A 24,736-nucleotide genomic window follows, 5' to 3' on the forward strand; every position below is an offset into this window, starting at 1 on the left:
CACAGTCCCTACGTATATCGTTGAAATACATATCGAAGATAGAGAAAAATAAATAACCGATGACTTCCTTTTTTTTTGTTTCAAATACTGCACAAAAAAAATCGCGTGAGATTTTTGATGGTTTTTACTTTGCGCAATGGCACAAAAAAATCGCATAAAAACCGCACAAAAACAGGTTTTACTGTATCTCGTCTTCATACGTCAATTTTCCACGAAGTTACAGCGTTACAAAAGCATAGAAATATGGAAGCTTTTTGTATTATAATTTGGATACCCACTTTAAGTTTTTGAGAGTCAATTAGCCTGGCAGAAAAAAATGCAACATACTCAGACACAAGGAACATATCCTGTTCCTGTTCGCCAAATGTCAGATTCCAGTTGCGGATTCCATACTCAGGATTCAAAATTTAATTTTACAAAGGTTATATATATTTATATCCATAGCTTGTTTGAGGCATTTATCACCTAGTCACCAGACCCTGAGTGTCAGATGAAATGTTTCACACGTTTAATACTCGCTTCCACAAAGGGAAGCATTGTATTGAATTGGAAATCCCTTCTTTACGGTGCCAGTGTTTCAGTGACTCATGCTTTGTGAGTGCGCAAAATGAAAGAGGAATTTCGAACGATTTTGTATTAGGAGGAATGTCCCCACAAAGAAACATAATTGTTTTTATTCTAGTAGAAATATTTTACTTGGAGATTCGTTTCTGTTTTGTGTTGATACAAATTATACACTAACAGATGTGAGTTCGAAGTATAACTACTAATTACAACGAATAAAGTGATCAACTTCAACCTATTCATGTGGGATCACGAGATAAAATCCGGGTCACTGCCATATATTTATCGAAAAAGCGTGGAATATTATAATAGAAGCCGAACCGTCCGAGCACTTTTATTTGCTACTGTAGTAAGCGATAGTAACCGCTGAGGGAGGGAGCAAACTTGTTGAAGGCAGTTAGAGCAGCACTTTGGAATGTGACTAATAATGAATGGGTCGAAGAAAAATTAGTTTCCATATCCCACTGGAGCCCAGCACTCGAGCGCACCTTACTATAACTAGAGGCGGTGGTTAGTTTTTCCGACCGATAGCGAGTTTGTTTGTCATGTTACATACATTTGCGTGAACACCTCCGAGCACCTGGAGCTAGTTTGATTGACACGTAACGGTGTGTAAGCTATTCCCGTAGAAGTGAATGGCAGTAGGTCACACACCTATCTTTCGCAGCTCTTTCCTACACATCATTCTTGCTCCTCACCTCACCTCTGTGTGTATGATATATCTTGGCAGATACGTTCACCCTGTACATACTTTGCAATACACCTCGAAGTGGTTTTCTCACCTCTATCTAGTGAAATTAAGACATACTTTCCGTTAATCAGTATTCTAAACAAAATTACCTTTTTCTTTCTTTCTCTCTCTCTTTTCCTGCTCTCTGCTCAATCTGTCGAACCAATCACACATGAAACAAATGAATAAAACACGCACCATTGCACCGTATGAAAATAAAAACCTATCAACACCCCTTGCATCGACCACCCACTCACCAACCAACCAACCAACCAACCAATCGCCCAATGAACCAAATCGACCAACCAAACAATGAAACAAAAAAGGCTCCTCCGGGCTGAGTTGTTCAATTTGCGGAAGAAGGGCAACGTGAAAGCTCTGGTCGGTGGCTCCCTCGATCGGCCAACGTATATCGAGTCGACCCGCTGCTGCTCGCGTTGTGGCATCGAACTGGGCAGGATCATCAACCGGGGAGCACCGTGCCGGTCCTGTCGGCTGCGGGTGTGTAAGGGGTGTCGGGAATTCTCAACTCGCACCACCGACTGGGTATGCGTGGTGTGCCACAAGCAAATGTGAGTGCACCAAAAAGATATAAACGCTCCGAAATGCCAGCGTAATAAAGTATAAGAACCTTTTAAAACTACCCCATTTACATATACGCTTCCTTAAACACCCCCACCCACCCTCTAAAGCAAACCATAATATTTAATCAACAACAGCGTATACTTTTCCCAGCTAATCTTGCTGTTGTTCGTGTGCAACATATTTTGTTGCAATTGCATATATGTTTGTTTTTTTCGTCCACGTACACGTACAAGAAAAACTGTGTTCTATGTTTTATGTTGCTTGTTCAATGTTGCCTTCTTACAGTGCCCCATCTCTCATTCAGCCAAAGAATCCAACCGCATTCACAACCCGTTCGCTTTATGTGACACATATCGGACCCCGATTCTCGGTTATTTCCCCCTCTTCAATCCTTTCCTGTTGTTCAGCAAAAAAAAAAGCAACATAACCGATAGTTAGCGTCGCATTTTTTCCTTCACCACCCCCTACAATTAACCCAATCATCATCATGCATCGTGTGAGCAGTGCTTGTGTGTAGAACTTTTTGTTTTTTGTAGCGTTGGTTTTTTGTGTAATTCTCTCTTTCTCTGCGTGTACCATCAATTTACGTGTATTTTTCGTTAGAAAGTTGCAATGCGAGTTGTGTGTCGCGTTCCGGTGTTTGCTTTCAGCAACAATGTTTCTAGCGATCGAGTAGGACATGTCGTGGTTATCATCCCTGAACACCAAGAGTGTGTTCACCACCCCCATCGCTACAGAATACAGGTGGTAGAACTGTTCAAATACGGTTTCCCAGTGCTTTGCATGACGGCAATTTATAGCAACTAGGACAATGAGAAGAGTTTATGGGTGGACATGCTATCCGGAGCGTCACAGATGACACATTAAAATTCATACCGTGATGGCTGATGATAGCAAAATCATTCCGAGCTGGTTGATAGAATAACTTCTTGTATTTTGCATATTTTAGCATTCTGCTTGGAAATAGAATGCTTGATAAGAGTCGTTCCATTACTGGCTCCGGCATTTCATGTCAAACCCATGATTTCTTCCCACTCCCACATAAAAGTTTGCAATTGTATCGGAATCGAACCAATAGTTTCACCCCGTCTATGCTCATAAGTTTCGCATGACTGTTCATGAAAAAACCTCTCACCCCCACCCTCGGAGCATCGAACCGATTTGCGTAAAATATCTTCCGCAACACTAGCTCAGAACTACGGATCCAGCTAAGCTCTGGCACTAAGGAAGGATGCAGATGCTTATACCGGGGAGGAGAAGGATTCGAAATTGATTTTTTTACGATCCTTTGAAGTTCTACAAACATTAAATTGTGCTTGGCATATGAAGCATCTCAGCATCCCGTGCGTGTGTGTGTGTGTATGAAATGTTTAAACTTTATTAACACTCCGGCCGCCGCAAGTCGGACAAGAAGTCTTCCGAGAGTGAGCGCGTGTCGAACACAGGAAACGAATTCCATAACTTTATGAGAGAGGCTCATTCCGCGGAAACGTTGATTACGCGATGCTGCTGCGATGATCGTTATGATGAGCCAAGCAATGTCAGCAATGAATTCCGGACATAGTTAATGCGGATGGAAGCATAATGAGATGAAATCGGGCATAAAAGATATTCGAGTTATTTCCCGACGTATCCTCCCGCTGTCGCGTGTGTTGGTCACAGACTCACTCTCTCTCTCTCTCTTCGCACAATATGCCACCCTCGTCCAACAGGATGAGTGGAATTTCGCAGAACGAGCTAATTAACTTTATTCTGTGAAGATGCCATGCATACGAGTTATCTCTGAACACGGTTGCATTGAAATAGAGCTGTTTGTTTGCCAATAAGAAAATATATTGCATTGCCCCAGTTCCAGTTGTGATGATGCTGTAAGAAAATTCTAGGCCAATTAAAGCCAAGTGAGATCGGATGAAATGTGTCATGAGTTTGTTGCCAGCTGTTGTGTGCCGTTGGTGATGATTGTAATGGGAGAATGAAATTTACATGAGTATTTTAATTGCCTTTGCAAGGCAATAATCACCTCGACATATGTGTCATAAGGTGTGAGGAAGGCTTATAGTATTGTTGAATCTCACATGAGAGAGATATGAATGTGTTCATAATGATCACAAACAGTGACAATTATTTATTATTACAAGAAACAGAATTGGAATGCTCAGTACTGAAACTCCAGTTGAAAAAACCCTCCTCATTATCACGTATCATTGAGGTGGCGAAAACTTCACAGGTTCCTGGTGCGCGTTAGAGCACGGAAACATGCACTTTTTCATGCATTTGAAAATATTCACATCCATTGACGTCAACTCAGTTTTCATTGTTATCTAATCCCTTTCAAAAATTTCGAAACCAAAATAAAGCTTCCAAAATTTAATTATGTTGCGCATTAATTACTATTATGTACTATCTAACTCAATACTATTACAGGGAAACTTCGATATAACGTACATTTCGCTTTCAAAATTGTTCAAGAACTCAGAAACATAGCTCAATTCACTTTGCTATGATGCATTTTTAGTGGAGTTAGTAAATAATGATGAAAAATCCAACTAGAAGGTTGAGAACTATTCATATAATTTTCGTTCTGAATTAAAAAAAATATTTTTGAGAAAAACTTTGAATTTCAATTTTTTTAATAATTTTATTTTTCAGTGTAATTTTTCATATATTTTTTTGAAATTCTCATGAAAGATTATTATTTCCTATATTTCATTCTCTCACTAAAATTTTGTAGGTCTTAAAGTTTTCATGTTAAAAAAGCTCAAAAACTTTAAATTACAAAAAAATTCCAACTCAAAAACTATAAGAACTACAGAATTTTGGTCAGACAATGAAATATAAGAAAAAGGTTCAATGTTTTATTGAAAAATGGCAAACAAGTTCTCAAAAAAAAAAAAAAAAAAATTGAAAATTAAAATTCATGTTTTTTAAGTTGTGAAGGAAAATAATATGAATAGTCCATACAACTACCAACAAGTCTCCTATGTACTGTTACCTTTGGTAATTTTTTTGAGAGTCAACTCTTTCAGGACCATAAGATGTCCAAGACTGAATATGCCAATACAACACAATATTTCAGCTCTTGTGGGTGTAAAGTAAGAGAATATCACCAGAAAAACATAGCAGGGTGTATAGGTTTCCTATAATTTTATGGGAAATATTTTTCATATGGACCATAAAAGTAAATGAACGAAGAGTTAGATTTATTATATCGGTATTTTATTTATTGCTTTGTAGTACAAAAAAAAATTAAAAATTATCGAGTAAAATAAACCATTAGCTATGGTATTCTACGAAACAATTTCGTTCACTTCTGAAGCACAAGTGGACATTGCACATAACACATTTATTATGTTAAGTCAGACCAGACCATGTTTGACAGTTCTTTTTTTATTCGTTCAGAAACACATTTGCTGCTTTGGGCGTATGTTTTATTTTGACATTCAGTAAAAAAATGTCGATTCAATAATAATTGAACAATCGATAACGATTTTTGTAGAAGGGAAAAATATTTCCCGTGGAAAGGTTAAAAAAACGTTTTTGAGAAAAATGAAGAATTTAAAAAAATATATTTTTTCAGTATATGTTCAGAAAATAGTATTTTTCATATTTTTTATTTTTTTATTTATTTTTTTTATTCTAACAACTTCCTACATTTTATTCTTCGACCAAAATTTTGTAGGTATTATAGTCTTTGAGTTAAAATTTTTTCTAAAAAATTATGAAAAAAATGGCCCTTTAAAAAAAGCAATATAATTCTTTTTTTTTTTTGAGATTTCAAGTATGCATAGTTTTTCAAATGACCAATATTATAACACCCACAACGTTTCACTGCAATTTTAAATGCTACTGTCAACTTCTAAGACGAGTTAGCATGAAATACGTCAATTGAAAATGTGTACGTTATAACGTGGGTACGTCATATTGAACTTCCCCTGTAAATGCCATTCAAGTATTTATGCTATGACGAATATAAATAGTAATCCTCATATTCCGCCACATCAATAACCTTCTAAAAACATACAATTGAATAAACATTCAACAAGTAACATAGAAGCTTTTCGCCTATTCGACAGTGCCATCGGGATTCTTTAATTTCCAAACTAAGGTGAATATGTCGCCCATGTCGAATTTATATAAATCTGAGTTTTGAGTTTAGAGTATTTTATTATTTAACTTGTGATCGAAAGTCAATGTTTTTTGTTAAACAAAAGCAGTATAAAAATGACACACAAAATTGCACATAAATTTTCCAAATATCTAACTCTTATAAACCAAATCGGTTTCGATATTTGTTTTTATATGATTGTTTCTACTGAAAATAAAAAAAAATTATTCATAAATGAGAACGACTGATAACTTTCCTACGCAAATTTGTGTATAGAATCTCTATTTTCTAGCAATTTATAAGGAAAATCACAATTTTTCAAGTATTCAAGTATTTAGTCAAAAGTTTTAAACAAAAATGTCGATTTCCATAGAATCTAATTAAAGGAGATGAAGCAGCAACAAAAAAGGGAGTGGAGGCGATCTGGCGTAGTGGTAACATACATGCCTCTCACGCTGAAGGTCACGTGTTCAATTCTCACTCCCGACATTCTTCCAAAAATGGAAGTAAAAAGTGACGAACCAGCCAAATGAGTTGAAAATCACTATAATACAGATAAAAAAAAAAACAAAAAACACCTGAGAATACCGCAGATAGAGTGAAAAGCGCGTTTTTCAACAAACTATTTTGTGTAAAGTATTTTAAAGAATGTGTCCTTCGACGACTTCGATCTATTTGCATTCGTCATTTTTGGCAGTATTTTATCTCATTGAATATTACCGTGACAGGGGCATTGAATACAATTTGCAAAAAAATTGCAACATTTGAAAAACGATTTTTTTGACAAACAAAATGAGATATGACTTTGAAATATTGAAGAAATTATTGGATGAAGCCTTTCGTTCTACAAGATTTAACCAATTTCCATGCACCTGAAACACATTTTTCTGGCCTGTAGCAAATTCCCGAAAACGGTTCATCCCAATTTAACATTTACCAACAAATATTTGAAGAACAATAGAAAAGTCTTCAGGCTATATTTCTGAATACTGCAATTACATGTAAAAGGGATCTACTGGAGAAAAAATGCTTGGCTTTGGCCTTGACCTTCTATACCTATTTCTTATCCAGTGGCGTCTCGTCCGCCTGTTCAAACTGTTCCTAGAATAAGTAGACAATCTCAGAGATTTATTTTTAATTTCACATTTGTAGCATGGATGAGTAATTTCCATATTATCCTGAATATCCTTATTTGCTTTTCTGTTTTAGTAGAATTTCTCCACCGTGAAGAATGTTATCTGATAACACTTTTCTGCATATTCAAGTGCGACAGGGTAAACGCAGTCTGCTATGTATGAAGCGATCACTACTACTAATGCGCCACCTTGCGTAAAACTGACATTTGAGATACAAAGTTTCCTGCTGAACGTAGCCCATGGAAACGATAGAAAACACACAAACACACCATTGTTGATTGAACAGGTAGCTCACTTGGTCACGTGTCGCCTCTGTTCTAATCGAAAAATTTTAGACCCGTCCGTTTTAGGGTGGTCCGAAAAATCAATTTTTCTCACTTTTTTTTCCAAAAATGACTTTTGTCGAAAATCCATAACCTTTGGACCACTGAACCGATTTAGATAATCGACATATCAAATTGAAGCCAATGAGCTAGTTTTAATGAAAAATATTGAACCCGCAAAAAAATGGATTTTATATCGTAATGATTGATTGTAGTCGTTTTTAATTGTTTTGATGACTTTGGACTAGAGGGCGCTATAAGGGAAGGGGAAAAAATGATTTTTCGGACCACCGGTTAACTTTGAAAAATAATATCTCAAAAACGAAAAAAAGCATCTCTGATATTGGGATATGTTATGCAAAAGTTTTCAAGAAAAAATATAAGAAAATATCTAACGATCTTCTACATCGGTTCAGTTGTTCAAAAGTTATGAAAGTCATTTTTAGGAAAATAAAAAAAAAATACGGGTCTAACATTTTGCGATAAAGAACAAAATTACCACTTTTGACGAAAATCTGAGAACCACTATATCGTTTTTTTTTCAATTTGTAAATTTTGAACCGTTTGACCGATTTACGATAAAATGAGTGCAAATAAAAGATATTTCGTGGTTTTTAAAGTATCCAATTCAGAGATATCCCAACTCTTAATTTTTTCGGAAAGATAATTTTTTTACATAAAATATCAGAACTCCAGTAACATTAATTGTTTCATTTTAAAGTTTTTTTCAATGTTAATTTTCATTTTAAAAAACCTATGCGTCTTCATAATGACCCCAAATCCCGATATATTGAATCAATGGATACGCATGAGTCGAAAAAATTCCCTGAAATCCTGTTTTCTTTCCACGCTAATAATCGTTTGTTCGGACCGAGTCACGTTATCTATTAATCATAGGTTCACTGATAATTAAAATTCGTTTAGTAAACTACTATAAGAAAAAAAACATTTAATATGACTCCTTGCTGTGGTGTGTTCCCGAACATTTTTTTTTCCTGAAAATCCCAAAATATCAAAATACTTTTTATTTGCACCCAAAAATCGTGAATCGATCAAAAGAGATTCGAAATTACAAATGCTCAAAAATGAGCGTATTAATAAAAAGATCATTTTTCGTATCACCCTAGCAAAGAATTATAGGTGAAATGAAAAAACCAAATCTAATTTTTTTTCGGAAAGGAAGTATTGAGCTAAATTCACGCATTTTTTTCCAAAAGATTCAAGAATAAATATCCATGGATGTTTCCGGGTAATTAAGATTCAAATAATGTAGAAAAGTTAACATGTTAACATTTTTTTTCCGTGCTGCCATTTCTAGATCAATACGTGCTTTGGAACATTTGTATGATGTGATTCGAGTAATCAATAAACAATAAATTAAACCATAAATAGTTTCAATATCAAGAGAATTGAGAAGAAAATAATATGATATGTTTTTATAGAAATTTTTCTTATATTTTGAACTTATTTGCTCATTTGAATGAGTAAATGAGAAACAAAGTCAATGAATAGGAGACTGAATGAGTGACGTGAATGACAGAACGAAGGAGTGAATGAATGAATAATTGAGAGAACTGAAACTAAGAGAAACTAAATGAGATAACGAGTCAGTGAATGAGAGAATGAATGAGAGAATGCATGAATGAACGGATGAGTCAATGAATGAGTGAATGAGTGAGTGAATGAGTGAATGAGTGAGTGAATGAGTGAATTAGTGAGTGAATAAGTGAACGAGTGAATGAGTGAGTGAGGGAATGGATGACTGAATGAGTGGAGTGAATAAATGAGAGAATGAATGAGCGAATGGGAAACTAGTGAGTAAGTGATTAGTTGAATGGGTAAATGATAAAATGAATCAGAGAGTGAATGAATGAGTGAATGAGAAACTAGTGAGTGAGTAATTGGTTGAATGGGTAAATGATAAAGTGAATCAAAATGAAAAAGAGAGTGAATGCGTGACTAAATGAGAGAGTGAATCAGCAATGACTAATGAATGACTAAGTGAATGAGTAATTAAATGAGAGAATGAATGAGTGAATGAGAGACTGACCTAGTGAACGAATGAGTGAATGCATGATTAGGCGAATGAGTAAATGAGTGAGTGAGTGAATGAGAAACTGAATTAGTGATTGAATAAGGATCTAAATCGGTGAATGAGAAATGAATTCGAGGCTGAATGAAAGAGTGAATGGAAGAACGAATGAGTGAGTGAGTGTCTGAATGCGTAAATGATAAAGTAAATCAGTGATTGAATGTAATTGAAATTGAATGAGTGAGTAAATGAGAGAGTTAATCAGTGAGTGAATGAGTGAGTGAATAAGTAACTAAATGCGAGAATGAATGAAAGACTGAACTAGTAAACGAATAAGTGAATGCATGATTAAGAAAATGAGTGAGTGAGTGAGTGAGTGAATGAGACTGAATGAGTGAGTGAATGAGAATCTGAATCGGTGAATGAGTGAGTGAATGAGAGTGAATGAGAGTGAACGAATGAGTGAATGAACAAGAGAATTCGTGAATGAGCGAGTAAGTGAGTATATTAGTGGATGAGTGAGTATTACGGGCTGATTTTGGATAGAAGTGGGGAAACGCTTATTGCACAAAACATAAGAACTTTATTTCAATGAAGCTTGCCACAAATGCTTCGAGTAATATATTGTGGGTATTTTCCAAGTAGATCATACATTTGAGTTAATGTTGCATTCGTGTAAATAAAATTTGAGTGAATGTGTTTCGGGTAATTGCCCTTCGGTGAAAGTTTTATAGAATCGGAAAATGTCGACAACCACAGTTGGTAGCGATATCATATATCGATCGGTCAACTGTTGGAAAAAGGATATATTTACTTTGGAAATTTGAGACGCAAAAAACCATAGATGAAGCCAGGTAATAGAAAATCATAATATCACAGTAATGTCCCATGTTCAGTGAAATCAGAAAGGCGTTGTGCACTAAGAGTATGATGGTATCACTGGCCAACGACAAGTAATGAGTTTGAAGGTAACTAGAGAAGAGATACGACCAGGATAAGCGACTATGGATAGCAAAATTATTTCTTGGATTCATTTTGAAATCAATATAAGTGCCATTCCAATCGTCATATAAATCAGACATAGTCGCTTGAAATCATCGCTTATACCAAACGATGCAGTCCGATTTCACGGAAAATCTATTTGAAATATATTCGAAAACCGAATATAGAAATGGAAACCGACAGTCCAATAAAATTTTGAAGGATACCTTCTCACTAATTATTGTGGCGCCATATTCTTACAGTGATGATGACAGCTCTAATTTTGTGACACTACTCGACTTATTTCGAATTACTTACTGAAAATAACACTTAATGGAAATCTTCCACCCGAATTACAATTTCCGCCCAAGATTTCACCACAAGTAGCTACGCCTTGTTCATTAACCAGATTAGCGATATTCGTTCCGCTAGCGGAACAGCTGTCGCCAGGAGCTCCTGCTATCGATTAATCTGAACCAAATACGAGCCAAAGAGTGAGTGATGGGTTTCCAGCACTTTTCATTACCAATTCCCAACCGCGCACGATGTACCGAATCCGTCACAATTCAACAAACACACTGCAGAAGAAGGGGCGACCCTTGGAAAAAACAAATCGTATCTTGTTCGCTTCTTCAGATTTTGGCAGCGTGGGGGTGGCTGTCAGTATTACGGTCTTTCCTCAAGAAGTAGTCGCCGCCAGGCATTTTCCAGAAGTAATCCTCGGAGAAGCGAAACATCCTTGCTTCTTTTGAATTAATCGTCCTTTCTTTTTAGTCGGCAACGGCGACGACGACGAAGGTTATTTTTGTGTGACAAGTTGCCTTTGATTCTTTTCTTCCGCTCGATTATCTTTTTACCGGGAATCCACCAGTGAAACTTCAATCCTAATTATGAAAGCTATCTCGGAGTGTAGCAGTCTGCAGAGTGAACTCCACGTGCGAGATTTGAAGGCGATCTCCTGAAGAAGCATAAAAATAAACTGTCATCGGAACTTTGGGCCGTAAATTTTGACAAATAAATTATTTCCAAATGTGTACAAAAATAATCGGATTACATCGAATTATTACACATCTGGCATGAAATTTCGATGAAAAAAATAATCAGAAAGAATGAAAAATCAACACATAAAACCAAATGCATTTTCTGTGTATCTCTCTGTATCCCATAGTTGTCAACTCTTTTGTATTGTTTCGCTTGCGTACGTTCTCTTCTCGCTTCTTGTCGTAATTGCTGATTGGCCAATTAAACTTTATCGCTTCGGAATCCATCCATTTTTGGCAATATTTTTTTTTTGTTGATGGTGCAAGTTGATCGTTTAATTGCTTCTTGAGTGGCGTAGCACAGAAGTTCGTCGTCTGGGGCGCCATATAGCGCGTAGCCTCAATCGGCGAATAATTGTTTTATGTTCTCCTTGAATCCGCCCCCGGGCTGCTTACACAGGCTGATGATTATTAATTAAAACTCGATACCGATCTTCTTTGTGTGTGCTTTTTTCTTGATTCGGTTACTGAAAGTTTTTTCCCTTTGCACTTAGGCTTGGTGTAATTTTTCATCGAATTTGTTTCAAATATTTCCCCCGGAATGCCTGAAAGATTTATCCCCAAAAGCGATTCCAAGATGCTAATCATTTTTCCATTTTATTTCAATCCTCCCCCGGACCACGTCACCAACGTAAAACACGATGGAAAAATAAAAATCCATAGTGAGCTGCAGGCCGCCAGTGAAGATTGGATGAGCGATTACGCTGACAGCAGCGTTCGCCGAACCTCCGTCATCGCCAACAAGGATTACCTGCCCGCATCTGACCTGATCAAAAAGAGCATCCGGCGCTCCTGGACTATATCAAGTAAGTTCAGTCTAAAAACCAACGCTCATACACGCTGCCTCCCACTTGTTTTACATTAGGGTCACATAAAGGGCACCTCGGAAAGGCAGCAAAAAAAATAGTATTGCAATAATAGACAGTGTTATCCCAGCGTGGTGTCATTCGATACTGGTGGAAAACCCCGGGAATAAAACTAGTTTGGAGCTTTGCATTCTATTTGAGGAAGAATCGATTGACCCAGAAATCGACAGCTACCCTTCAATATATAGTTATATTTGTGTCATTTACAAGCCTGTGGAAATAATTACAAAGCAGCAGAATAATAAAAACGAGGCACAGCCGCCCAACAGTGTGTGGCATTCGTCGTCACTCATCAGCATCACCGTCATTCTTCTCAGCTCGCATTGCATTTACATCAGCTGTCTGTTTTTCATTACGACAGCGACATTTCAGATGCCACTATCTTTCTGTCGTAAATAAGATTGACTCATTTCGCTTCTCTGTTTCCCCTTTTTATTTCGTACCCATCGCAGATGCAGAAGATGACAATCGTCAAACTGGAGCGTACGAAGATCAGCAGCAATACACACATTTACCTCGTAAGCAATCGCAGAGCAGTTATCCGTCGTTGGTAAGATACCCGTACAAAAGTCCCAGCACAATGACTGACTACGCGCAGGAGGACGAGTTCGATAACGAGCTGCACCCGCCGATGGGGCGCCGAATGCCAAGACAGTCCACACTACCGAATCCGGAAGCCGGCATGTACTACGGTAGCAATAATAATCTCATGCCCCCATCGATTTCGCCGAAACAGCTTAGTCCCAGCCCACAGTACAGTCCGTACCATACGGACAACGAAAACGACGACGCCGATCCGATGCAAACTTCACCGGTGGCCGCCCGTTACAAAATCCGCAGACAATCAACACTACCTTGTAGGCCAAATGAAAACCACGACATTGGACTCAAACTGCTGTCCACATCCCCGAACAGTAGGACAAACTTGTACAGTCGATCCCCGGACAAATCCGACACTGATCCACCCCCGAGATATCCACCGTTTGTACGTCAGTCAACTTTTCCATCCAACTCCAGTGATCCATTTTTCCTGCAAATTCAGGCTCATTCACAGCAAATACCGCAACCGCCACAGTCCGGCCAACAGCGCCATCTGCCCACCTCACCCAATCGGATGTTGTTCAACAAATCTCCCGACAGTGGTGCGGAATCTGCTGGCGACGGTGGAAGCTCGGGTAACTCGTCGATACCCCGCCGTTTTCAGATGACCAGGCAAGCCACACTACCTAATCCCGAACAGCACGTGAAGCTGCTTCCTACCTCCCCTCCCAAAAAACAGCTCTCACCGCACAGTATCAAACGCTCACCAGAGTTTGCACGCCAAAGCACACTCCCGGCACCAGACAGCATGAATTCGCTCTCGGTTCATCAGCACGGGCCAAAATTTATGCCTATCTCACCAAGACAAAAGCAATCTTTCTTATTTCCACAACCAGCACCTGCACCACGTCCCTTTCTTTCACAACAGCATTTCCCAACGATGGCCGATGAGCTGTCGGTGACACCTCAGCAAAACCCAAGCACCCCAAGCGGTAGTGTTGGTGGCACCTGCAATATAGGTGGTCCACATCACGCTTCCAAGATGATCAAAGTACGCAGCCACAGTAACGAAGAGTACAGTCTCAATAGAGGAGGGCCCCTAGCGCACCAAATTGTTGCCGGGGCACCGGGTGAGGGACGCAGGCTGCTGCCAGAGACGCCGAGCAATCGCTCGCCAAGATTGGTACGTCAAGAACACGTTAGAGAAGACTCAGTAAACTCAGACAAACGATCTCCCAAACAGAAAACTTTTGCCGAAGCGAAACAAGCCATGATGGAGGACTACGACCTAACGAATAACTCGATCACGCAGCTCAACTTCAACGAAGACGAGGAAGCTAGCTATTACAATAACGAGGAAAACTACGACACCTACAACATCGACCGACGGCTGCGCACGAGCGGAGTGCCCGCCAGCACGATTAAGAGTGCCGAAAGCTTTCTCAACGACTCCAGCCCGGAGTACTTCTATCCGGAAGATTATCTCAAACAGGGAAGCAACAAAAAGGAGACGCGACTGCGTCGCAGAAAGTCACGGGATCTACCGGTGGAACCCGAACCGGTGGCCTCGTCGAACGAGGACGAACCAATCAAACGCAAGCCCGAAACGATGCGTTCCATCTCGGAGGAATCGCCGGGAAATAAATCGATCAAACCCACGCCCCGACGGTCGCTGTCCCATCCCGAGAAGGACTCGCAGGTTGGTGTTTATATTAGACTAGTGATACATTCATTGCAATGCTTCTATCATATTTCCTGGGATTTTTTGTTTGGTGGAAATTTATGTTTGGATTCAAGATACTCTTTAGCTTCGGCAACCATTTCTTCCACTAGAGCTGAGCATCTTTTCCTGCAACATTTGTTTTCGGTACAAGGTATGGTGGAGGTACGAGTAGTAGACGCTGGTCACTGGAAGCCAGATTGGAAAAATGAAGTGGATGGAAAATTAGGAATGTTGAAGCTTTTCAAATTACGGAAAAGGAGATGGCCAAATTAATGAAAATACAGGGACTCGCCTCTAATTTGACACCTAGCTAATTGGACAGACCCGTAATGCGACGCGAATGATTGGACCTCTAATTGGGCATTTTTGTAATAATCTTTTGTGCGAATTTCTACAACACGATATATTTTTAGGAGCTTTTTCAACCTAGATTAAGTATTTTTCACACTATGCTTATGATTATTTGTTGGATTTTCAATGATTTTCCTGTTTTAAATTGCTGTTGTGTTGTGTTTGTTGATATGCCCAATTACAGGTTAGAATCGCCTAAAATGCAATACTGAGTGGTGTCTCGGTAGGTCCTATGAGAGGCAACTCCATGTAGTAACAAAACATTTGTCACAGGAGTTGAACAATCTTTATGTATATATAAAAACACGTGTCACGGTGTTTGTGGTCGAACTTCTCCGAAACGGTTAGAGTGATAAAATCATGATGTTATACAGAAAAAAAACTTGGTAGGCATGAGAATAGGACGTAAACTATATATCATACCACTAGGGATCTATATATCATACCAATACTGATTAGGGTACCTTATGCAAAAGAAAAACATTTGTCCTGATTGTTTCTTCATATTTTTTTGGCATTAAAAAAAATGACTTTAACTTCCACAAAAATATAGACAGTATAAAAATAGGAAAATATACAAACAGTGTTGAAAAAAATTATCTTCGATAAGTTCAAATGCATAGATTTTCGGGCTAGGTTGCATCTATATATTCCAAACGAAAATCAAAATGACAGATCCAGACAACCAGTGAATATGAGCAAATGAACTTTTGTTCTTCAATATATTCTGAAGTTTATTTTTCCACCCAGTGTCGTTTTCATCATGATTATTCAAGATGCCAGAATTGAATTTCATTCTAGCCAAATGAATATCAGCTGTTGTTGTTTAACCTGAGGCAGCTGCGTGCGGATGGTTTTCATCTAGGCCGTTGTAACCGTTTCGCCAAACAAAATCCTGCGCGATTTCTTGCAAAGTTCGTTTCATCGAACTCTGGCGTTTTTGTCCTCTAAATGGTCCAGCCTGACTAATTTTTTTATTTTTGAATTTTGACTCAAAATCAATGCCAGAACGAATGTCATTTCGAATGTGATAAATATCTATTTGTTGCTTTTGATATTCAAAGTATAAGTAACAGCGAAGTTATGAACCCCACACAATGCCGCATTCATTCATATAACAAATTTGTTCATGCATCAGCGATATGAACAAAATGAGCTCGTTTGTTATTGTCATCAATATAATAAGAGCAGTGTGGTTCAAGCTGTATACAAATATGAAAAATAGAGAATGGGGTAAGAGGGTGAAAATTTGGAGTTTTCTCCAAATTTTGCAAAATGACAATCACTCAATCACCCACATCTATTCTGATAAAACACCAACACGCGTGTTGACTCATGTTTTTTTATTTATATTTCTTACCTAATTTTCTTCGGAATATTGTGGCGATGTACTGTATTCTATTAGTCAAATCATTTCATTCTATACCGATATTGAGCGGATTACAAAAAAAAACACCTTTTTGAATTTATGTTGTTCATAATGTAGTGTGTTCTCCAAGTCAAGGCATTCAGCTATTTTTAACGGCGGCCAATTTTGATTTTTCAAGATAATAGAATATACAGTATTATAAAGACAGCAGAGATAAAGTTTTGTTCCAAATATCAGAGCAATAAATCAAAAACAACGGGGTCAAATTTTCATTAATGTGGGACAACCCTACAAACATTCAAACACGCATACAAACAGGTCAAGTTGAATGAAACCGTTTAAAAAAGTAATTGGCAATGTTGTTACAGCGGCCATCTAGGATTTGAATTTTCCTAAATAGCTGTGATCTACTGGTCAAACCCCTTCGCCCCAGAAAATATGTCAAATGTAATTTAGTGGTGGCAGCCATTACGAATTTGCATTTTTTATAAATAACTTTATTCTACTAGTCAAGCCTTTCATTTGTTACCCATATTGATAGGGATTTGGAAAAAAAAATGTAATACGCCATTTTGTGATGGCGGCCATTTTAGATTTGCATTTTTCATAAATAACTGTGTTCTACTAGTCAAGCCCTTTCATTTGATACCCATGATGATGGGGTTTAGAGGATATATGTAATCCGCTGTTTTGGATTTGCATTTCTCATATATAACTGTGTTCTACTAGTTTCAGTTCTTTCATTTGATACCCATATTGATGGGGTTTTGAGAAAATATGTAATTCGCCATTTTGTGGTGGCGGCAATTTTTTTTGTGGCATTTTTCATAAATAACTGTGTTCTACTAGTCAAGCCCTTTCATTTGATACCCATATTGATGTTGTTTGGTAAAACCCATATTGATGGGGGTTTGGGAAAATATGTAATCTGCCATTTTGTAGCGGCCGCCATCTTGGATTTTTAAAATCATGAAATACACAGTTTTATAATGAGTGCAGGGGTAAAGGTGTGTTTCAAATTTCAGATCAATCGGTCAACAGGAAGGGGTTCAAATTTCTATAATTGTGGTAAAGTGCTACAGACAAACATGTTACAAATTGGAGTTCATTGTCGGTTCGTTGTCAATGACACTAACGTTCCTAAAGTTCGCTTTCTCACAGTTTTATTCACCCTTTTTCGCGTCATTTTTATTAGTACTCAGTTGAGATTTCTATGACAAGCAACACGTCTTGAATGTATTCTGAGTGTCAAGCTCTACAATATGTGTGAGCAAAAAGCAAGTCACAAGATTTTTTTTGACGAAAAGTTGCCGGCCCTTCTGAAGAGATAATACGAATATTGCATGGGCATCAAACAACGAGATCCCGCCATAGATACTTCATTCATTATGAACGAAAATTATCATTTTGAATTAGCATTTATGAACATGCGGTTAGAGGAGACGAGGATGATAAGAGCTCGACGAATTTTCATACGTGTATGACGACTCGACGCGGCAAGGACAACGTCATTCTACTAGAGGCGAACCAGCCCAGGAGCTAAAAGCCTCTTAAATAATGAATTAGAAAACGACATTCTACAATTCATGGTCGACGTCCACGCGAAGGTAGAGAGCGAATGACTGCGGTTCCTACGACAAAATAAACAGGAGCGGCGTGAGGAAGAGTTAATTCACTTGTGAGATGCTATCATGAGCAACGCCGATTATTACCACATACACACATTTTTGCATGGTTATTGGACAAAATACGCCCTCCGATCAAGTCAGAATTACCCGAACGAATCACAATTTCGCATTGCGTAATCCATTCGACTCAAGTCCAACCGAGTTGTGTAAATGTGGCAACCTTGCGACGCAATTCGACATATACAACAGTGAGCTTCTGTGAAGCGAAAATGACAATGAATTTTCGGGTGTGATAACACACCCGAAACACTTTTAAAACAAAAAATATATAAATGAAAATTAGTTCTTTCAAATATGTGTTCTATGTAACAGAATAACACATTCTCTGCAAGTGAGGGAATGATTTTTTAAACATTTTTGCCACTTTACATTTTCCACATACAAAAAAAGAACAAAATGAATGGTTTGTTTTTCTTAATTAGTTAAGAAATCATAACGATTTCAGGTGAATTGCTTTTGGAGCGAATCTCCTAATTTTTTGACAACTAAAAAGCAACTGTCTTTACATTCATTCTTACTCACTAATTATACCTACAAAGTCTACCTGACTCTAATATTTTGTATTTTATTTTTCCTTAATCTTACCCTTATCCGATGTTTATGCTGATTTATGATTTTATGGCAGGGTGCGAAATTCTAAGGTCCGGATTTTATGCCGGGTAGTCATTTCAGGATGAGTGTTCATGATCGTAGTTGGTAAAATCGCACAGTACCGATTGCTGAACTGTGCATTAACTATTTTTTGTCGGTGGTCATTGTCTATAGTACTCCATTCCGCTGTATGTGATAGATTCCATCCCCACATAATTGTGTGATCTTCTTAAAAGAATGGACAGTAGCCATAGTCGGGTTCGGGAAGATACAGCATGCTTGATTACACTGATATTTCTGAATTGTTCCGCAACGATATCGCGCTGCGACATTATCATCGAATGACAATGCGTACCGTCATCTCCGGTATCATAAACATCAAACGCAATTTCGTCCAAATTGTTTCATTCCTTTTACTTTATCGATCACATTCGATTTATTTAATAGATCGCTAAAACATTCAAGCACACCTACTATACATTAGTTATTTTTCATTTAACCAAAACCAAAATATTCACTAGAAATAATGTATATGGTAAAATAACGTTTGCCGAGTCAGCTAGTCATGAGATAATACAATATGTTATAGTAATACTTGCTTAAAATTTCCAGTTGATTGATTAGAAAACTTCAAAATAGTTCATGGTGAAGAAGTAAGGTGCAATTTTTTTGCCGCGTCAAATTTTGTGGTGCCAACTATTTTTAACATAGAACTACGTTTAACAGAAGGTATAAGGTATAAAATAAAAATCCAAAAAGTGAGCATGTAATGAAAAAATGATGATTTTGAATTTAGAGTTTTTCTTATCCAGAGGATTGGGTGTTTTTGGTAAACCGGGAACTAACGCTTGTTTTTATGATAGAGCATAATAAGATAATATAAAAAGATTTAGAGAAACTTCTTGCGACTTGTTTTTTTTTGTCGATATTGTTCAGCCCATATAAAAGACCTTATCCCCGAAAAGTTCATAAGACCATCAAAAATAACTATCAACCACCGATTAGTTATATAGCAATTATAGTTCACAAATCTTTAACAGGTGTGTATATGTATGACCTTTGTATATAGTGAGTATACGAAAGTCTAACATTTGTATTCTGCTTTTGCACGTATGAACGTTGTCCTTATTCTTTCTTCGTAAATCCAAAATCAAATAAAAATATTAATATAATAATGCTATGCATTATACTCAATAAATATTCTATACAGTAGAACCTCGATTATCCGCGGAATAATCTGGCTAGGTCATCGCGGATCACGAAAATCGCGGATAACGCAAATAATGGTTAAAAAAGAGAAGCAAACACAAAAAAAGACTTTTCAGCATGAGAACTATGTTTTATCAATACGTGTCGTGTACACCAGTGGTCAAATAATGCGAAAGCCATGCTCAAAACAAAAGCGCAAAAGCCTACCACTCAATGATAAATTCCGGGAAAGCCCATAGAATTTATTCGCTTTCGCGGATAAATCGCACCGCGGATCATCCGCTAGCTGATTATCGAGGTTCCTCTGTACCAATAACATTGATTAATACAGTAGAACCCCGATTATTCGCGAAATATTCGGGCTATGCCATCGCGTATAACGAAATTCACGGATAATGCAATATAAGACTAAAAATGAAGTACAAACACGAAAAATATATATTTCATCATGAAAACTATGTTTCATCAATACAGAAATTATTGAACTATCAATCTGTAAGGTCGTGTACATCAGTGATCAGATAATGTGAAAGCCATGACCAAAACAAAAAAGCAAGGCTCTTTTTAGGTTTTAGGTTTATAGATTTACTAGGGAACTCACATTCGCGGATAATCCGCACCGCGGATCAACCGCTCACGTATAATCGAGGTTCTACTGTACATTTAATTGACGATGGAGTAAACGATCGATCGTGAGTTCAACATTCAGGGCTCTAAATTAACCATCTTTGTGTTGCTATAGAATAACTACGTCCACGCAACAATTATCAGCGATGGAGATCGATCCACGGTCGATTGAAGATCGATTCATCCATACAATTTTGCTTGAAATTGCTCTGCTCTGCAAGAAACATCGGACAGTTGTGCTATTAATAACACAACCAATGACCATATCAACTGTCTCCGCTGTCCGGTGGTCTAACTGATCAATGGAAGAACAGAATGAATACTCTTACCGACTAATCTGATAGAGAACAATTTACCTCATACAAACTAATGTCTTATCTAGATGGCGACACCGTAGCGCCGTCATCGCGAACGGAGTCATCCATTAACCCTTTGGGGCACGGTGGTGTTAAAAATGTCCCACCTTTTTGATGCGTAATAACGCATGGTGGGGCATTTTTTGACCCACCTAGAAATATTAGAATAGCTGCGTGCTCATACGTTTTTTTCGGAACCTTCTTATTTAAAGTAGTTGGCAAAACCTTTAGTAGGAGGAAGTTAGAAATACATTCGATTGCGTTGGCAAGGTTTATCATCATAAGACAACCCACACTTTTTTTTCAATTTTGAATGATATAAAATCTCTGTGCAACATGGGTATTTTAATTTTCTAAAATTCTGTGCCTCAAAGAGTTAACGATGTAATTATTTGTTTGCACCACAAATAAAGTTTTCATTTCACTTTCTATGGAAGTTCAAATAAGATTGTGTACGCGGGCAACGAGATTCATGTCAGGGTTGAATAGTCCTAGGCGAAGCGAAGCGACTGAGATGAGAGTCGATTTTCATTGTTCATCATCGATAATGTTGGACCCTGCTTGCTAAACTACAGCGCCTACTATGAATGTTGTACCTAATGTAAACAAACTAATGTTGCTTAGCAACCGTGGTCAACGATGGTTGGTTAACATTAAGTTCATAATAGTTTGGGTAGGAAAACGCAAATTATGTCTGATAGAATCATATTTAAAAACGTATCTAGTACTTATATAAAAATCTCGAATAGCTCAATAACGACTCAAGATAGGTGCTGAATTCGACAAAATTTCTCCACATAAAATTTCCCATTTTCGTGGTACTGAAAGCACAACACGTCTATCAACTGTTCAATATCAGAATTTACACGAAGCTTGTCGCCTGTCCTTTGGCCATACAACCGAATGATTTCCCTGGACTTATCAAAGATCTCCACTTTTCATCGCCAGTTACAATCCGATGAAGAAATGAATTCCTTTTGTATCTGGCCAGCAACATTTTCGGTTTTTTGCTGTTTTTCGTTTAGCTCGTGTCGAATCCATTTTCTTATCTTTTGGATTTATCCCATGGCCTTTCAATGAATGGAGATGGTCTCCCGAGTCACATTTGATTGATCCGTGAGTTATTGTATTCGAATATTATCTTCGTCAAAAGTGTTTACAGTTTATTGTTATCGAACTAATGTGGGGTCTTTTTGGAAAAAAAAAATATTTCGAGGAAAAATCTTTCTATGTTTTGTTTGTTTATATTTCACCCTCTAATCATTAATTCCTGGACCATGAAACTGTCCTTTTACATCCAAAATTGATCTTCTAGTCGGTTCTTTCACAGATTTTTCACAATTGGATAGATTTTTTGGAGAGAGATATCTCACAAAAAATATTAACTCATTGTTGTAAAGACCACCAATAACACCAACATAAGAATCGTTGCAAAACCACTTTAACACTCAAATGAATCTCGTTTTCAATTGCAGCAAATGCAGAACGCCCGCAAGTCGGAAATTACGAAAATCCCTTCGCCACGACCACTGGTGGAAATTCTTGAGCGTGCCCAGAAGTCAATCAAACTGCCATCGCCCCGTCGCAAAGCCTTCAAATCGATGGACCAGGCGTGCGAATCCGAAGCGCCCACACCTTCCCAAATGATGCAGCAGCAGCAGCAGCAACAACAGCAGCAGCAGACAGGGCAAGCCGCGACGTCGGCCGCTACCAACGCCACATCTGGGAGCGGCGGAAGCACGGGAGCAATTGCACGGACTGGCCCGCGAAAGATTTCCGCCTTCCAGCAGATTCTCCAAAATCAACGACTGCAAAAGCGTGACTCCAAGAGTTTGGACATCGTGGCCTCGAAGCTGATGGAGGAGAAGTACGGTGGCTATGCGGAGGCCGACGAGGACAAATCCAAATCACTGGATGATGGCATCTTTTGCGGGGACAAGAACAGCGACGACAACAGCAGTGACGAACATATCAACCTGATTGATAGGAAGGTAAGGGAGTGCATCGTCGATACTCTGTTTGACTGATTGAACCATGAATGAAAGTGAATTTCCGTTTCTCGGCTGCAGCACAAGACGCATCTGGGCGAGCAGGAGATTCAAAACGCCGTGGAAGCTGCTGCGGTTTTGTTCAAGAAGGTGGTACTCCAACGGCGCGAAGAGAAGCGTACCAAAGACGAAGGTGAGTGAGGTTTGAGTAGCGTTTGGTGCGAGTGGGTGTAGAAATAGGGGAAATATGCATGGTGAATGCCGCTTTTGAGACATAGTCTAGTGTTTGTGTTTGTGTGTGCGATTACATCGTCATTCTGTGAAAGAATCAAAAGTGCGCTGCTTGTTGCACAACCAAATGAGTCATAATAAAAGTGCTAATATAGATATCGAGATTCCGTGACACTGTCACAATCGTCAGCGTCTTTATCTTGATACACTGTTTTCCAGTCAGCTTTATGTAACTACGCGCGAAGAAAACACAACCATTCTTATGTGGCTTGATTTTGTTTCATTTTGTTTGAGATTAGAATAAAATACGCGAGAAGCCGACGACTTCGGTAGGCGTATTTTAATGCTGCGCTCTGGCAAGCTACAAAACAGACGCCAGGGTTGAAGTGAGGATATATAACTTATGGGGTAGATTTGATGGTTTGTTTGTGATGCAGATACTGAGCAATTCCTAATTTAATCGACAAATAACAAAACATGAATATCTTAGATTCGAATGAAGGTTTGTATTCCGTTTGGGTTGGAGTAAATATGAGTTTTCCACAGCAATTGGGAATTTTTTGACTCAAGTGTAACTTTTGAAAAGTGCGTAAGAGAAATCTTCGATAATTTATATCTCAAAAACTATGAGTCGCACCGAAATAGTGTCTTAGAAAGAGTTATAGAGTATTAATGTTTAAACGTAAAAAATATACATTGAAAAAAATAGTACTCTTATTTTATTTACTAAACAAGCTTTAATTTGCAATATCTAAAATACGTATTTTTTTATTTTTTTCATATAATATAGAAGTTATGCGGAAAACCTAAAAAATAAGTCCATGATGATAAAACTATTTTTGACCAACTTTATCAAACATCGATTTTTTTTCTCCATATACAGCCATTCCATGTGAAACCGACATACAGGGGAACTTCGACATAACGTACCCTCGTTATAACGTACACCATTTCAAAGTGTAAAATAATCTATCTATATTTTGATATTAAAACATGTTTTGTTTCTTTAACCAATCCCAAAATACAACTGGTTTTGTGATTCCGGATTCTAAATGAATCAATTTTCAACCAACAGTTCGGAGGAAAACATCATGAGAGAGATTAGTCTTCTAATTTTTTTCCTCCTGTTGGGTGTGAACCCTGCGTCCATTATTTTGAACTATTGTGGTATACCCCTTTTTTATACTACACTTCAAGCTTATCTACTTATTGAGCTAGCTATCTACTTATTGATGGTAATGGTAATGAATTAGAGAGACTTTAAACTCTGAGAGTTCATTCGTCTCTACTTATTGATGAAGGAGTAGACTGAAAGCTATAGCGAGATAGGTGCCAATCAGGAATAATCTGTTTGGTAAATTTTAGAATCCTGATTGGCGACGCAGACCAAATTTCCTTGGGCCCCAGAATAGCTTTATCAAGATGTTGAAGTCTGCGTCTAGTTAGAGCTCCGCAGTTACAGAGGAAATGTTCCGAGGTTTCGCTTTCGGCATTACAAAAGCGACAAATATCATCTTGTGCTAAACCTATGTTTTTAAGATGGTATTTACTCGGGCAGTGTCCTGTTACAAGACAAGTGAATGTGCTGAAGTCTTTCTCACTAAGGCTTAGCAGCTGTTGAGTATTTTTAATACTCGGTGTAATACATTTTTCGCCTGTTTAAGTTTTGTAGCCATCCAATTGGTGGTTATCTGTGAAGCA

The 24,736-nt window shown here is 37.9% G+C and overlaps 1 protein-coding gene across 4 annotated transcripts in view; it reads left to right on the plus strand.

The window, feature by feature from the left end:
• Positions 1-24,736, plus strand: part of LOC129767838 (uncharacterized) — a 154,313-nt gene that overhangs the window by 76,415 nt on the left and 53,162 nt on the right. For 3 of the 4 annotated variants that reach the window (XM_055769094.1, XM_055769086.1, XM_055769079.1), the window contains 5 exons: positions 1,621-1,866; positions 12,160-12,302; positions 12,815-14,601; positions 22,292-22,807; positions 22,886-22,997. In XM_055769094.1, coding sequence (XP_055625069.1) covers positions 1,621-1,866; positions 12,160-12,302; positions 12,815-14,601; positions 22,292-22,807; positions 22,886-22,997 — 2,804 coding nt within the window. The remainder of the gene's footprint in view (positions 1-1,620; positions 1,867-12,159; positions 12,303-12,814; positions 14,602-22,291; positions 22,808-22,885; positions 22,998-24,736) is intronic. The other variant, XM_055769100.1, reaches the window with a different exon arrangement.

Source organism: Toxorhynchites rutilus, chromosome 1 (genome assembly GCF_029784135.1).
Source record: "Toxorhynchites rutilus septentrionalis strain SRP chromosome 1, ASM2978413v1, whole genome shotgun sequence".
In the NCBI taxonomy this organism is placed as follows: Eukaryota; Metazoa; Arthropoda; class Insecta; order Diptera; family Culicidae; genus Toxorhynchites; species Toxorhynchites rutilus.